Source organism: Poecile atricapillus, chromosome 1 (assembly GCF_030490865.1).
Source record: "Poecile atricapillus isolate bPoeAtr1 chromosome 1, bPoeAtr1.hap1, whole genome shotgun sequence".
Classification (NCBI taxonomy): domain Eukaryota; kingdom Metazoa; phylum Chordata; class Aves; order Passeriformes; family Paridae; genus Poecile; species Poecile atricapillus.
Window position 1 is genome coordinate 99,714,848 of NC_081249.1, and position 15,651 is coordinate 99,730,498.

The 15,651-nt window shown below is 38.2% G+C and overlaps 2 protein-coding genes across 5 annotated transcripts in view; both read right to left on the reverse strand.

The window, feature by feature from the left end:
• Positions 1-10,967, reverse strand: part of LTN1 (listerin E3 ubiquitin protein ligase 1) — a 31,291-nt gene extending 20,324 nt beyond the window's left edge. The window contains exons 1-11 of the mRNA XM_058829696.1: positions 10,867-10,967; positions 9,036-9,239; positions 8,630-8,728; positions 7,397-7,627; positions 6,359-6,411; positions 5,742-5,922; positions 4,798-4,971; positions 3,502-3,692; positions 2,164-2,308; positions 656-1,441; positions 130-171 (exon numbers count right to left, since the gene is read on the reverse strand). Coding sequence (XP_058685679.1) covers positions 130-171; positions 656-1,441; positions 2,164-2,308; positions 3,502-3,692; positions 4,798-4,971; positions 5,742-5,922; positions 6,359-6,411; positions 7,397-7,627; positions 8,630-8,728; positions 9,036-9,239; positions 10,867-10,908 — 2,148 coding nt within the window. The 5' untranslated portion in view covers positions 10,909-10,967. The remainder of the gene's footprint in view (positions 1-129; positions 172-655; positions 1,442-2,163; positions 2,309-3,501; positions 3,693-4,797; positions 4,972-5,741; positions 5,923-6,358; positions 6,412-7,396; positions 7,628-8,629; positions 8,729-9,035; positions 9,240-10,866) is intronic.
• A 257-nt stretch (positions 10,968-11,224) lies between these two features.
• On the reverse strand, positions 11,225-15,648 carry RWDD2B (RWD domain containing 2B). 4 transcript variants are annotated; one of them, XM_058833736.1, is made up of 5 exons: positions 15,252-15,648; positions 14,726-14,934; positions 14,565-14,632; positions 13,099-13,464; positions 11,225-12,392 (listed from the first exon to the last, which is right to left on the reverse strand). In XM_058833736.1, exons 2-5 carry the CDS (start codon positions 14,930-14,932, stop codon positions 12,155-12,157), a joined length of 879 nt encoding a protein of 292 aa, XP_058689719.1. In that variant the 5' UTR covers positions 14,933-14,934; positions 15,252-15,648; the 3' UTR covers positions 11,225-12,154. The 4 variants fall into 4 exon arrangements, with proteins under 4 accessions (XP_058689719.1, XP_058689701.1, XP_058689709.1 ...); XM_058833718.1 differs by having other exon boundaries at positions 15,066-15,648; XM_058833726.1 differs by having other exon boundaries at positions 14,726-14,943; positions 15,252-15,647.
• Between the last annotated feature and the right edge of the window lie 3 nt (positions 15,649-15,651).

Sequence of the window (15,651 nt, forward strand, 5' to 3'; positions counted from 1 at the left end):
TCTGAAACTGTAAGGTTTTCAAACTATGGAAATTACAACTACAAACTCATCTGAGTCTCAGAGCTAACATTAAATTAGACTTATTAAAAACTATGCATAACAAGAACAAAAAGAAATCTTAAGAGGTACCTTTTGAATTATCTGGAGGAAAATAACCCATTTCAAATCCATCTGGAAAAGAAAAACAAAATTCCCCAATATTTAATAAAAATCTTTGGTGAATAGGAAGCAATAATGCCATTTTAATTGTTCTGCAGGCTTAAGGAGAAGCTGCTAAAACTCAGTAACAAAGTTATTGATTATATTATTTTTGTCTTCCAAATCTTTCTCTCCCACAAAATACAGTAAAGGATTGTATTTATACAAAATGACTACTATTAAAGTACACTGTATAAAGAAACAAGAGAAACAAGAAATAAAAATTCTGATACTTTTTTTTTAATGATAAATACTGTATAGAAAGGGACAGAACCTTACACCCATCACTATCATGTCCAACTTTCTTAAAAGTACCTTCCTAATGCTGAATTTAACCCAAATTAATCTAGAATTATCTTCCATGCAACAGTGCCAAGGTAAGATTATTAATGAACCACAGCCCACAATAACAGTAATGACTTTGATAAAAATTAGTAACATCATGTACAAGTCATACCTTTGCTAAATCATCAAGAATGACTTTCCTTTCATCATTATTGTTGCAACAATGAAGTACACTGTATAAAATATCAACCAGGAAATGCGTGTCTTTTCTCCAGTCTTCCTTCAGCCAAGTTATTAAATTCATATACAGAAATTGTACAGATGGATTTTGGATATGAGCTTTCACTTCATTTTGGGATTCAGCTTGAGCAGGGCTTACATCATTTCCCTGCTCTAAAAGTACTTGGAAAACTCTGTTTGAAGAAAAGGAGTTGAGCAGGGCAGAGAGAAATTTCAAATGCTGTTCTGACTTCTGTTCATTGATATACACAATGCTCAGCTCAGCCAGGTTGCAGACTAAGTTCTCTAGAGGTTCTTTCCTTAGATGTGAAGTTTGCTGAAAGTCAGTCTGAATTTCAGAATCACTGTTTCTCACTTCTGTGAGCTTCTGACTCTCTGTGTTCCTTTCAGATTCATCCTCATCTGTAAATCTGATTTTTAGAGATTTTCTATTGTTTGGTTTTGTAGCGCTCTTTGGATTCTGAAGAATTTCTAGCATACCAGATATGGCAAACAGTAATTTCTCATCAGCATCCAACCTATCAACATGAAGTATACACATTTTTAAAAGATGGTCCCAAAAATCTGACAACAGTTTCTGGAAAACTTCATCTGTCCTATCATCATTGGAGAGTTCTGCTTTAGCTTCCCAGGAACTCAGCATTTCTGCTATTTGATAAAATAATGGTCCACTCTGTAACTTGGGCTCCTTAAGTACAGCATTGGTAAAAGGAATTAGCTATAAAGACAAAAAAAATATATTAAAGAACAGTGATCCAAACTATAAAATCATTTTATTCTTTATAATGCTGAGTAATTATATAATTCTGAAAAACATTCTGGAAGCAATTCTGCAAATATGATGATTATTTATGTTTGAACACTTTATAAAAATATACAGGATGGGAGGCACTTTTTTTCCCTTAAACATAACTTTAATTGCACAGTAAAAAGGATTATTTCACCAGAAGAAAAAACCCCTAAATTCAACACCTTTATTTTTGTTACACATTGCTCTCTACAACTGCCTGAAAGGAGGTGGGGGTGGGTTTCTTCTGCCATGTCTCAAGTGAAAGGATGAGAAAGAATGGCCCTTAATTGCAGCAAGGGAAATTCAGACCAGGTATTAGAAAAAAAAATAAAAATCACTGAAAGTGTTTTCAGGCATTGGAATAAGTTGCCCAGGAAGGTGGTGGAGACACCACCTCTGAAAGTGCTTAAGAGACACCTGGATGAGGCACTTGGGGACATGGTCTGGGGGCGATTTTGGTGGTGCTGGGCTGACAGTGAGACTGGATGATCTTGAAGGTCTTTTCCAGACTTGCAATTCTGTGGTTTTTTTCATCAAATCTAGGGAAACTCTCAACAGATAAGTAAATCCTCACCTAAAACTCACATTTTTTCTTTAATTTTGAATTATTAAATGTACACACAACAATATCCAGTATTTCTGATAAATACCTGGTCACATATAAGCATTTGATGAATTTGGCTTTGGTCTTCTCCTTCTCTTTTCTGTAGTACAGCAAAGCACAGACACTCCATAAATGCAGTTATAATTGCTGAACTTTCTGAAGGGCTGGCTATTGTCCTCTCATGTGACAACCTGTGAGAGGACACAGTCAGTTGTGCTTCCAAGAAACCCAGCACAAATGTCAATGTGCCCTCAATTATGTTCTGATCCAGACACCAGTATGAGAATACAGGATCACTGAATCATTTACAGAAGCCAGATCAAAATAAAGTCAATTTAAAAGGTTGCTAAACCCAGGCAATTAATAGAACCTATATCAAAATAACTTCTTCGTCTGGTCTTAGCATTCAGAAAAAAAAAGACCTATGGAAACACAGAAACCTTATACAGCACATTGTCTCATGTTTCAGACAGCTGGCAAAACTCTTTTGCAATTTTCTATACACACCATAGAGATTCAGAAAGCATCACTTTTTGTCATTACAGAAGAAAAAAAAAAAAAAAGATAAAAAATAGGAAGGAAAAAATAGAGAAAAAAAAAAGAAAGCAAGCTAAGGACAGTCTCACCAGTTTTGAGTCTGAAAACCTGTAATTTCTCTGGTTTTTAATAATTACATCACAGAAATGATCACAGAAATATTACAATCATTGTCCTATATGTAATAAAATCCTATACACTTTTCAAACAAACTCCTACATAACTCTCTTCCCCAAGAGCTCCGCTAATTGCCACACCAACATCATTTGAGAACTGGTTTTTTTTTAAATAAATGAAATTTCAGTATTTCATAAAGTAATTTCTATATGCTTTTCAGTACACAATGTACATGTGCACATTTAAATTACATTTGATAGAAAGGTGGTTTTGATGTATTTTAAAGGCACAAAGTAAAAGCAGCTTCATCCTTCAAAAATGAATATCATGAGAATTACAGTTCCTGCATAAAGGAAATGTCACTATCACCACTATCACAAGGCTAATCCCCTCTGTAAGAATTACACACTGGTGAGAAGTAATTAATGACTCTTAAGAGTCACCCTTAACTATAATTAATGTTCCATATTCAAATTTGTCATGGAATAAACACAAAGCTTTGACAAGGAAAGATAAGAATGCTTCATGTAAGGAAGATGTAATAAAATCAAAAGGAAAGCTGAAGGTTTAAGACAACAGGAACAGCCACAAAGGACTGACTCCAGTTTTGGATATTAAAAAGAATTTTAAAAATATTATCTCGTTCATCTTTAAATGCTTAAAGGTTAGTTTCTTTATTTCCAAATGTAAAAGAGACTGATTCCAAATAAATAAAATTTGTGGTCCATACCCTTGAATTATAGAGCTGAAAAAGACTCTGAAGTACTCCAGCTTTGGTTCCACAACATCAGGAGGCACCTTGCTAATGAAGGGCAGGAGGTTTGGGTAGATAATTGTAGCTAATCCTCGCCCACCTTCTCGAAGCACTGCCCAGAGCTTCGGCAGAACTCCTTTTCTGGCATTTACATGACTCCAACAGTCCTACAGAAAGAAAGTCACTTACTATAAATTAAACAACAGAATGCTGCTTCAAGAGAACTCCCAAGGTAGCCATTTAACCTGCTTCCCTGTATTATAGCTGAAACAAGTTATTGTGAAAATTAAATTCTGTTAAGTTACTCACTTGCCAGTATTCTTTAAAATTAATTTCTCCCTATTTTGGCTTGTGAAGTTAACATGATAAAACTATTTCTGCAATGTTTAAAATCCGTTGACCTTCCTTGTTCGCCAACTGCAATTAAAGGTTTCTCTTTAATAATGTTTTCATGATGCTTCATAGAAATCACTATTGTAATTAGTCCTATATTTAATTTTAAATTCTCATTATCAAGGCCAACCAATGACTGAATTTAGAAGTATCACCAACTTCACAACTTTCTTCAAAAATTTTCTGACAATTAGAAAATGCTTTGGCACTTTCCTCTCCCTATTTTTTTTGTCATCTGATCTATTTTATTTATCATCACATTTATTATCGTTCAAGGTACCTATATTTATAACTAGTTGAACAAAATCTGTTTAGGGGTTTTTCTTCATGAAAACTCATTACAGTTCATTACAGCAGTTGCAAAAGGGATCTGCAGCGTTAAACCCTCAAAGCATCCCAGTCTATGGCAACACCTCATCCTCCTAATAAATTCAGAGCCAGTGTTTCACTTAAAATTAAGGGGAAAAAAAAAAAAAGAAAAAGCTATAGAACCGTTACATTTGAAGGGAAACAAACTAACCAAAATGCACTGCAGGTTGTTTTTGTAACAAACTAACCAAAATTGCACTGCAGATCGTTTTTGTAACTGTCTTTAACAAAGAAAAAGGTTTTAAGCATTATTTGACTTACTAGTAACTACTTTTAATGAAAACATTTCAGGGTAATTAAAAGTATAAACAACTCTAATTTTCAGATATGCTGGACATGATCTATTTGAAAGTTACACTGAAAGAAGGAGGATGTAGCCTTAAGGAGTTCCTGTTATTAATTATAAAGAAAACCCAGTCAAGCCTGTCTTCCTAATTCTACACAGAAAACAACACTTGGTGAAAAGTTAACTTTAATTAAAAAATCTTCCCCTTACACTTCCCACATTACCTCAATAGTGGTGATAGTGTAAAGCACTGCTTCCCAAAGAGCAGGACACACCACTGCATCACTGTCATCAATGCTGAAAAGAACAGCAGGACAAACTCTTGGTGCTTCAGCTTTCATCACCTCAGGCAAGTGCTGGCAAAAAGCAGAAATCAGCTCAAAGAAAGCTGAGCGAACCTGACAGAGGCCACAGAAGGAAAAACAGAATGTGTCACTACATGTAGTTTATAAGATTATTTTTAAAGTCAACAAAACCTTACAACACACTATCCCCATATTTTAACATATTAACAAAAGTTAAAATATTATTAAAAACAAAGCAAAACAAAGCACTTATCAAGCAGTCTTATCAAATATTTTAATGTAATTTTTTTAGTGATAAAATGTTTATTAAAAGTTGTATTTTCATATACTTCTCAAAAGGCGTTTTTTCCCAAAAGCAACTTAAAGCTTTTAAACAAAATCCTATTGCATGAATTCATCACCCTATGCACGGCTGGTCTTGGCAGACTAAAGACCAGCAAAATGGTTTAAAAAATTAAAATCCCAAAGTATTAAGAACACATGCTGTAAGCTGACCAAGTATGTATCTTCTACATGAATTTTAACTTACAGCAGATTGCCAAGAAGTAGATCATGATGATATGGAAATAAAAATTTAGCCTACAAGGCAAATTTTCAAGCAATATTGTCTATATTGAGTCTGAGGACTTTTTAACATTAAGTCTGGTCAGATATTAGTCCCATATTGAAAAGATTCATAGTTATGTTAACTGAACAGTCTCTTTAGCCTTTCTGAAATTTACCTTGAAACCTAAAGGCTGTTTCAAATCTAAGCAAAGTATCAAGTTCACCCTTGTAGAATACAAGTAACTAATAATTCCTTAGGTTAAGGGTATGACTTTTAACAAAAACCAAGCAAAATAAAAGAGAAATTAAAAAGTCACCTGTGATACGCTGTTTTTGCTATATTTCCAAAATTTGTTTTGGGACAGAAGTGACATTAACTTTTCCTCCAATGAATGCATCTCTTTCTTTGGCAACATGCTGAGCAACTTTTTTAAAGCTAACAAGGAACAGGTCAGAATCCGGGAAAATTTGGCTTCCCTTTCTTCTGCTGGTACAGTTCTCAGAAAACAAAACAAACAAAAAAGTCAAAATGGACCGCAAACAGACCAGTAGGCATCCCAAGTTTGTCTAAACTAAACTGCCTTCATTTTGTTGTGTTCTTTTATCGATTCCAGACGCCAGCAATGTAAATATATTAACTTTCCATAGGTTCTAAATTACACTATAAAGTGTTAGAAAGAGAAGAGTTTCAAGTTATCTCATCTTCCAGCTACTCACAAATGCTATTCTTAAAAGAGCTGAAACAAGAATTAGATAACTGGTAACACTTTCAAAACCATTTTTATTGAAGTCTCAAACAAAGGTTCTGGGATCTGGACTCAAGTAAGTACTCTGTGTCCTCAAACAAAACTGAATTCACTACTTCCAGGGACAGAGAACTCAAAAAAGACCAAGATTTAAAGTCTTAAATATACATTTAAGCAGGCAAACATACTGAGGGTCACTGAGTGTATCAGCTGTTTCCTTCAGAAGGTGATCCTGAAGTACCTATGGGGAAAAAACAACACATATGAACACAAAGACATCTAATACTTATATGTGAACAATATAGTCCACACATTATTCAGAAACAGCCCTACAATAAAATTTCACAACCTCTGAGTTGTATTTCTAATATTTTTAGACAAGCTAGTAAACACACTAGAAAAGAATTTGACTCATTCTGAACATACTAGCTGTGGTACTGTCTGAATTAAGTTTTCATAATACTTAGTAAATTGCAGCCCTATTGCCAATGTGCTCCTGCTAAAAAGAAGCCAAACTCAGGCAAATCAAAACAGTTAGGTTTGCACATGATGGGCTGGCAATGCAATCTTTTACCTTTTTTTAATTCAGTCAATTAAGTATCATATCTGACTGGCAGAAGACCATAAACCGTGGTCAGAATTAAACCTGTAGATGCTGAAACACTGTTCAACATTCCTCATTCCTTCTTCACTGTAGCTAAACTGCTCCAGCATCATTTCATATGTCAGCAACATTATGTGTTGACTAAGCATCATTACATAGGAAAGCACACAAGGAAATTCACTATTCATTCCTTTGGTTCGTCATTCTCAAGTCCAAAAAAACAGATATATTTTTTCTCTGCATTATTTAGTCTTCTTTTTTTTTTTATATTTCCTTAGAGAAGAAATTCTCCCCTGTGAGAGTGGTGAGGCACAAGCACAAGTTGCCCAGAGAAGCTGTGGCGGCCCATCCCTGGAAGTGTTTAAGGCCAGGTTGGACAGGGCTTGGAAAAACCTGGTCTAGTAGAAGTTGTCCCTGTCCATGGCAGGGGGTGGAACATGAAGACCTTTTAAAAGAAGTCCCTTCCGACCCAAACCATTCTATGGTTTTCTTCACAGGGGCAAAGTTTTAGGTGAGAAAGAAGTTTAACTGTGAAGAATAGATGGGGGAAGGATGACTTTTAAACTTATGATAGAAGTTGATATACACAAAGCCTTAAAGAAATACTAAAGTATAAACTCACATTAAGAATTTCATCCTTACAGAATACTAAGGCTTCAGGTTGCTTGCTTGAAGGAAAAGCTTTTTCAAAAGCTACTTTTGCAGCAGAAGCAGCAGGGGGGTAAGTGTCACACTGAGCAATCAGCCAGTAACCCATGATACTTTTTAAGTAAGGAGCTAAGTGTTTTTTTACTTTAAGAATCAGTTGCTCAAAAGATTGCTGAGTTGCTTCTCGAACACGGCGATCGTGATCCTATTAAACAAAGAAAATAAGGAAAAAAGGAGAAAGGTTTATTGGTTTAAGAAATGTACCTTTGATTTCAGGTACTTCAAAGCAAAAGTGATGATTAAAAAGCCGGGTTTGCAATTAACTGGATTTGAAACATAGACTTAAAAATTCACACCAATGACAAAAACTGCTTGGTAACCCAGGGTTACCAAGGTAACCCAAGGTATGAGGAGAGTCCCAGTTCAGTAGCATCATATTCCTAAAGTGCTGTATACTCAGAATTGTAACCTTTCCCTGATATCCTTAACAACAGTTTTTGTTTCCAATTTATACAAACATTTTACAGACAGACAAGAGGCAGGAGAAACAGGAAGCCTTGAAGACATCTTTTGAATCAGAACAACCATAAAGCTGTTCACTGTTATCCTTTATTTGCATATGAATTTACAACATCATGATTTTCTACACTCTGACTCCAGAGAGAAACAGCAGGAATTACTCTAATGGATAAGAATAATGATTAATTTTGTCCCATATGATGCTTTCAACAGTAGCCATTCTAGACAGCTTGGAAATCAGTACATATATCAACATACTTATTCCTAATCTGGCTACACATTGTCTTTTCATGTTTGTTTTTTTGTTTTTTTTTTTTAGTGTTAAGTCTGGTCAGATATTACTCCTAGGACAAGATTTATAATTATGTTAAGTGAACAGACTCTCTAGCCCTTCTGGAATCCACATAAAAGAACTTTTCCTAAGAAATATAGTACCATCTTTTAAACATAAAGGTCTAACAGACCTATCAAGGAAGTACAGCACAGACATCAACAGTTCAAGATTCCACAGACTGCCAATACTGAAATAAGTCCACCAAAAAAAGAACAGTATTTTCCTTCAACTTGATGTTTCTCCTAGAACAAATCGGTAATTCCAACAAAGGTAAATAGGTCAACACAGATGACCTTAAAGGTAGTCACAGGAAGTATATAGGTAAGTCTTTAATTTAAATACTTCAATACTTACTAGTGAAATTTTACAATAAATTCTCGGCCAGTAAGGAAGAACACCTTTAACAACTTCTGCTTCTCTTTCCTTGCACATCGTCCCAAACTCTTGCATAGCCTAAAATCAAAATATCAAGAGCATGACTTAAGAAGTCAGGTACATATGTTCTGTAATTTACCAGTTTGTATCTGAAACTGCAACTCCCTTTTCCAAGAAATAATTCATTTCTCGCAAAAGAGCATCTATAAAGTGCATGATGGACCTTGCTATAAGTTATCCAAGATATCTTCTGGACTGCAGTTCTAGCAATCCACCAAAGTGAAATTACTGTTAGTTACTTCCCCTTGCTCTTCCACCCTTAAGAAAAATGTATTATTCTCTAACTAAAAATAAATAAATTATGGGGGGAAAAGGATACACCTACTTTTAACTTGGTTGTGATATCCCTTTTAGAAAGCTTTCGCAACACCATTCGGAAATCAGCATCCACAAGGCTGTCTATCTCCTCTGCTCCTTGAATTGCAGGAACATATCCTAAATCACTCTGGGATGTTCCAAAGCCAATAAACCCAGGCACTGTTCCACGTTCTTTGGCAAGGAGCTCTGCAGCTCGACCACTGCTAGAAGGCTGAAAAAAAGCAGAGACAGGAGTCAATTAACTATTGAATTTTATTTTTCGTACATCATGCATTTGAAAATATGACCCTATTTATATTGTATAATTAACCTGCTAATTAAAATATAAGTCTCTCAAAGAAGAGTACACCTGTGCTTTAAACATAGACATTTGACCTAGAAAATGATTCTTCTCTTTAGGATCAGGCTGAGAAAGTTGGGGCTGTTCAGCCTGAAATAGAAAAGGGAGCCTTCATAACATCCTTCCAGTATCAGCAGGGAGCCTACAAGGAAGCTGGAGAGAAGTCTTCATCAGGAATGGTAGTGATAGGACAAGGAGGAATGACTTCAAACTGAAATGAAATAGGTTTAGATTACATATGAAATTCTTGCCTGTAAGGGTGGTGAAGCCCTGACACCCAGACCTGCCCAGAAAAGCAGGGGCTGCCCCATCCCTGGAAGTGTTCAAGGCCAGACTGGATGGGGCTTGGAGCAACCTGGACTAGTGGAAGGTGTCCCTATCCATGGCAAGGGGTGGGACTGAATGAGCTTTAAAGTCCCTTCCAACTCAAACAATTCTGTGATTCTATTTAATTTCTGTGATTCTGTGAATCAGAAGTCTCTTTTCTCATAATGCATGGATACTTATGGAGAATTCCATTGCTTTTATTGCTATATATTGCTTTTTTGCTACACAAAAAAAGCTTAATGGAAAACTCCTCCTGCAAGCAAACAATTTATTAAGAAACTATTTATCCTCTTTCACTGTTACTGGTTTTCCTAGTTCTTATCATGGGCCAATATAGCTCCCAGGGAATGCTCCTTTTTTCTCTGAACAAATAAAAACACATACACAAAATAAAGGATTCTCACAGGAACCAAGTGGCCAAAAATTATTTAGAGGAATGGAACAAAAACATGCATATATAACAAGTATAATAAATACCACCACACAGTGTGTTCTAGAGCTCAACACCTCTTCCAGTTTACCCCATTTGCTCACTGTACTATTAGCTCAGGTTTGTTTCAACCTCACTCTCTTGGAAAGACTGTCCCAAAACTGACTGATGCTTTAATGTCCTCTGGGACACCTCATAATGCAAATACCTTTTATTTCCTAATGACAGCAGTAGTTTTGTGAGTTTGTGGGGTATAAATCACCTTTTCTGTATGTGAGCTGTTAAGGACATGCTGCTCTGCGTTCCCTAGTCTTCCCTAAATCCAGGGAGGAATTAGGGAACCTGAACACCAGACTTCTCCCACAATCCTGAGTGATAGGACAGATGTCACATCATCTCTCGCCTTTTGGCAAGTGTATTCTAAGACTCCGCACAGAAAAACACACCGAATGTACCACCGGCACCTTGCTGAATCTACACCCACGATGATTTTGCTGCCCCTCTCTGTACAAATACCACAGCAGCAGTCACACTCCCCTCAAGCACGACCCAGGCCAAGGGGCGGGCCCGGCCCCGGCCCCGGCCCCAGCTACCACAGCCGGGCCCGGAGACCGCGCTGTCCCGCCGTGGGAGCCGGGCTCCGGCGGCCCGCGGAGCCTGCCCAGGGCACCCGGAGTGCCGGAGCCCCCGAGGCCTGGGCCCGGCCCCGCCACCCTCCTCGGCCCCGCGGGCCGCGCTCACCCGCAGGTTGCCCTTGGTTCGCTGCTTGTTCTTGCCCCCCATGGCGGCGGCGGCGGCACCGGGACCGGGCCCGGCCGGAGCCACCGCGGGCACCGCGACACTTCCGGGGCGGGGCCGCGCGGGGGGGAGGGAGGGAACTGCAGCGAGAGGCCTTCAACTCAACAACACCCTCTAAAGAAAAAAATAAAATCCATCCATCCTAAACTTCGAGCGGCCCGTGGGGCCTCTACGGAGCCGCGGCGTTCTTGTACGCTTACAGGGACTTTGGACTTGAGGAAGTTTCACCCACGCTTGTCAAATGGCATCGCTGTGAAGTATCCCTACAAAAGGTGTTCCAAGTCCACACCAGAGCGCCGAATGTTAGCGATTTTACTAGACGTGTACAGAAATATTTAATCAGTATTTGATAAAAATATTTAATCCAAATAAACCAATGTCTGGTTTTTCTACCACGGCATTTAGATACAGTATCTACAAAATTAGCATTCATTGATACAGCTTTGTTGAAATACCACTCAAAAATACATGCAACATGCACTTCATATTACAGGAGTGAAAATATGCGAACTCAGAAGGCTGAGGAGCGTTTCAGAGTTTTGGAGCACACTGTAAGAGAGCCCAATCCTTGGTATACTGCTGCTTTTACACAAACCAAACCAACAGATGTAGTGGGGCCACCATGGTATCTACCTTATCTGCACAAACACTTTTACCTACAGAAAATTCTTATGCCTTAGAGCAGGCAACCTAGCTTACCGTGGTAGCATGAGTAAGACTCCTGTAAACTTGTTCCCTCCCTTTGTTCTTTTTTAAATAAAATATTGATCTCTTGGCTTACTATACTTCCAGGTAGAAAGTAGAAGACTGCTTAAAAAAAGTTTTCATAAAGTGAACGTAGATAGTAACAATTAATGTAAACATCATGTTCTTGTTCCTGAGATACCCACACTGTACTTTTGTCTCTTCTTATCCGTATATTCATTCACCATGTTCCATCTGTTCATCCATCTATAGTTCTGTAACTGTTCAGTAGGTTATCAAACACATTTTCTTTCATTTTAAGTAGGTATGTACCCTACATCTCCTTAACACCAGAAAGTGTATAAAGCATTCATATAGTAATTTTCATTATTCTGGATATTTGTTTTCATTGAAAACTGGATTCATCACATAAATCATGAATTATTAATTCCCTCTGTGATCAACTGTTGCAGAAAAGCTAAGGAATCTGTTACAAGGATTAAATTAGAAATGTAGGTGCTGAGACCTGTACTCATCTTCAACCCCTTCAATGCCCTTCAACCCCAAAGTACATTTGAAATATGTCAGCACATCCTTTTTCTTCTAAAAAATGATATAGCTGCCCCAAGTCCATATGATTTCCCCTGGCACCGTGTGCATCAAAACATTTTTCTTCCAAAGTGGGGAACTTCCGCTGCTTCTGGATCTCAGCATGTCCTCCACCTTCCAAAGAAACATCTTCTCTGTGCCGAATAAGAATTCTTTTCCATGTTAATCTTCTTACCCTGAAAGCAATTGGGGAAATATTAATCTAACTTAAAATAAAGACCATTTTAGGAAATACTATGGAATAACTACTATCACAAAAGTCAATAAATTCTCTTTGTATATATATATTGACAGAGATAATGGTACATGAGCCGGTAATAGAAATACTGCTCACATGCAAACACTCCCATAAGCAGAAACTTGTTTTTTGTTGTATCTCCTCAGGATTTTAATTAAACTTTAATGCTATCTCTCACAAAATAATCAATGAGGATGTGGTTGCCATTTCAGGGCTCACTTCTGCCTTCCCTGTGCTAAGAATTCTCAGACATCTTAGCTGATAAAATCAAATTACAATGCTTATTTAGTCTGCACCACCCAGAAGGATAAATGATGGGAGCAGAATGAACATGAATGTGAAGTGATAGAACAGCACACATTATCTAACACAACTGGGGTACTGCAGTCCATCTCTATAAAATGAAACAGAGAAAAATAAAACAGAAATAAATATGTACCATGCAGAACTGATTGCTTTGACTGTTGCAACCAACAGTACAGTGGATATTCAGAGTTGTACATGCATTATTATACACACAAATACTTTGCAGATCTTCACATCATAGCAGGTGGTTGGGTTTCCCACCTTCTGGCCACATGTACAACATGATAAAATGCAATATTCTAACTACTAATGGCATTTAAGTACAAAGAAGAACTAACCTTGACCAGAACTCTTCACAACTACTTTGTAAACCTTCTACACAAACAACACCTGGTTTCCCTGGCATGCAAAACCCTGACAGAGAGAGCTCTTTGGCCCAGTCAATAATATTCTTTCTTTTTTGTTTGTTGTAAATGTGATGACTATAGATCCACAATCGAGTGAACATGGTGATTTCTGACTGTGTGGCTTCTGAGGCTGTCACTGAGGAGGATGAAAGATCTTTGTCAATGTAAGCAGCTGCATGGTCTTTAACCCATTCCCTCGCACTCAACATGCAGGGCTCGCCACTGAAGTTTTGCATCAAATACGTTTTTAGATCAGAGTTAAGGAGAATCTGCTGAGAGCGGCTTAATAATGATGACCTAGCGAAAAAGAAAAAACATAAATGCATATAAATATATATGTGTTTACAATTTAGCATGTTTTTAAAAACACAGAATAATAGAATCCTTAGGTTTGGAAAAGACGTCCAATATGAAGACCAATCTTTGATCACCTTGTCACCAAACCAGTGCACGGAGTGCCACATCCAGCCATGCAATGAGCACCTCCAGGGAGGTGACTCCAGCACCTTCCAATGCTTGACCACCCTTTCCATGAAGAAATTCTTTCTAATGCCCAACCTGAACCTCCCTGAGGCCATTTCTTCTCATCCTGTTGTGTGTTTCCTGGGAGAAAAGGCCAAACTCCACCTGGCAACAGCCTCCTTTCAGGTAGCTGTAGAGAGTGATAAGGTCTTCCCTGAGTCTCCTTTTCTCCAGGCTAAACAACCCCAGCTCCCTCAGTTGCTTCTCACAGGACTTGTGTTCCAACCCCTTCCCCAGCTTCATAACTTTTCAAAAGTTTTGCTTCAAGCTGCCAAGAGAATCAGGCATAGTCAGATAATACGCTTGCTATTCATATTTAACTCATATTAGCTATGAAAACATCTTAATTAGTATTTAATTGGTGTGCTAACACTTGAATTCACACATAGCACTACCAATCTGTAAAACAAAGTCAAGAAAAAGATACTTGAAAAGTAAATATGGTGGCTGAACTAGTTTCCTGTAATACACAAGTCTACTTCTTTAAACAGAAATAAAAAAATCAAAAGGCTGGAAGAAACAGTATTGTGACAAGGGAAGAATAAGACCTTTAACTATCTTTTCACCCCTTCAGTTGGTCTTAAGCTTTATCAAAACAGACACATCTTTCTTCTTGAGCATCAGACCTATGAACAGTATCTACATGTAACCCTTCTGTACAGGTGATGGCTCCTTCATGCTTTTTCCCTTTCCCTCACTTATTTGCTGAGCACACCAGAGAAATCAGAAGCTTGTTTGTTTTTTCTTCAGCATTGTTGTCAACCTTGCTTAATTTGGCAGTAAACCATAAAAAAAAAAAAAAGCTGTTTTCTCTGACCATAACCATATTTATGCAACACACTTTAACTTATAAAGGTTTTTATTACCAGTCATACCTCACAGCAATTTCTGGGAGAACAGTCGGATATTTAAATGGTAACGCACAGGCCATAGAGAATTCCACCTAAAAACAAATCAGCAAATATTTACTTCATGTAAACCATAAAATACCACAAAGTAATAAAATAATTTTTTAAAAAGAAGTTGTTTACAATACCATAGAGGCATTAGGCACCTCTGCCTTTACGTTCAGTATAAATTGAAGTTTTGAAGACGGCACCTCTGCAGATTCATTTTCAACATAGTGTTTCAGTTCAGCTAGAGCAACTTGGTCTGTCACAGCAAACTCTTCCTCATAAGGAAACATGCTAGACAATAAATCTAACTCTGAAATTTGTATTTCTGCTTCTTCTTGGTTGGCCATTTCTGTTGTTCCTTGAGCAAAGAAAAAATCAGGGAAGAAAGACACAGCTTGAATATGGGACAAAGTTCATTAACTACTCCTATGCAAATCATGTTACAGAATCACAGAATATGCTGAGTTAGAAGGAAATCACAAGGATCATCGAGTCTGACTTCTGGCCCTTTACAGGAAAATCACAAGAGTCACACCCTGTGCCTGGAAAGCTTTGTCCAAACGCTTCTTGAGCTCTGGAAGGTCGGTGCAGTGACCACTTTCCCGGGAGGCTGCTCCAGATCCCAACCACCCTCTGGGGGAAAGAACCTTTTTTTTAATATCCAACCTTAAACCTCCCCTGGCACAGCTTCATGTCCTGCTCTCGGGTCCTGTCACTCGTCGCCAGGGAGTGCCTGCCCCTCCGCTTCCCCTCACGAGGAAGTTGCAGACTTAACGCATATTAATAGTTATGAAAAAGCCCATCATAAGCGGCTCGTCTCTGCCGGGTATTCCGGGTCACGCAGACACAAGCACTGACAGCCCGCGCGGTTTCCACTGCCCTGAGGTGGGACAGGACGCGCTGCTGTGTCACCAAACCAATGTTTTCCAGTCACGGCTGTTGCTCAGGTGTTCTAAGCGGTGGGGAGCCTCCCCTGCTCCTCGAACACACCCACACCGCTCCCGCTCCCCCGCGGCCCTCAGACTACTGAGGGGAGGCACCCGGCGTGCCGTCCGCGCATGCGCAC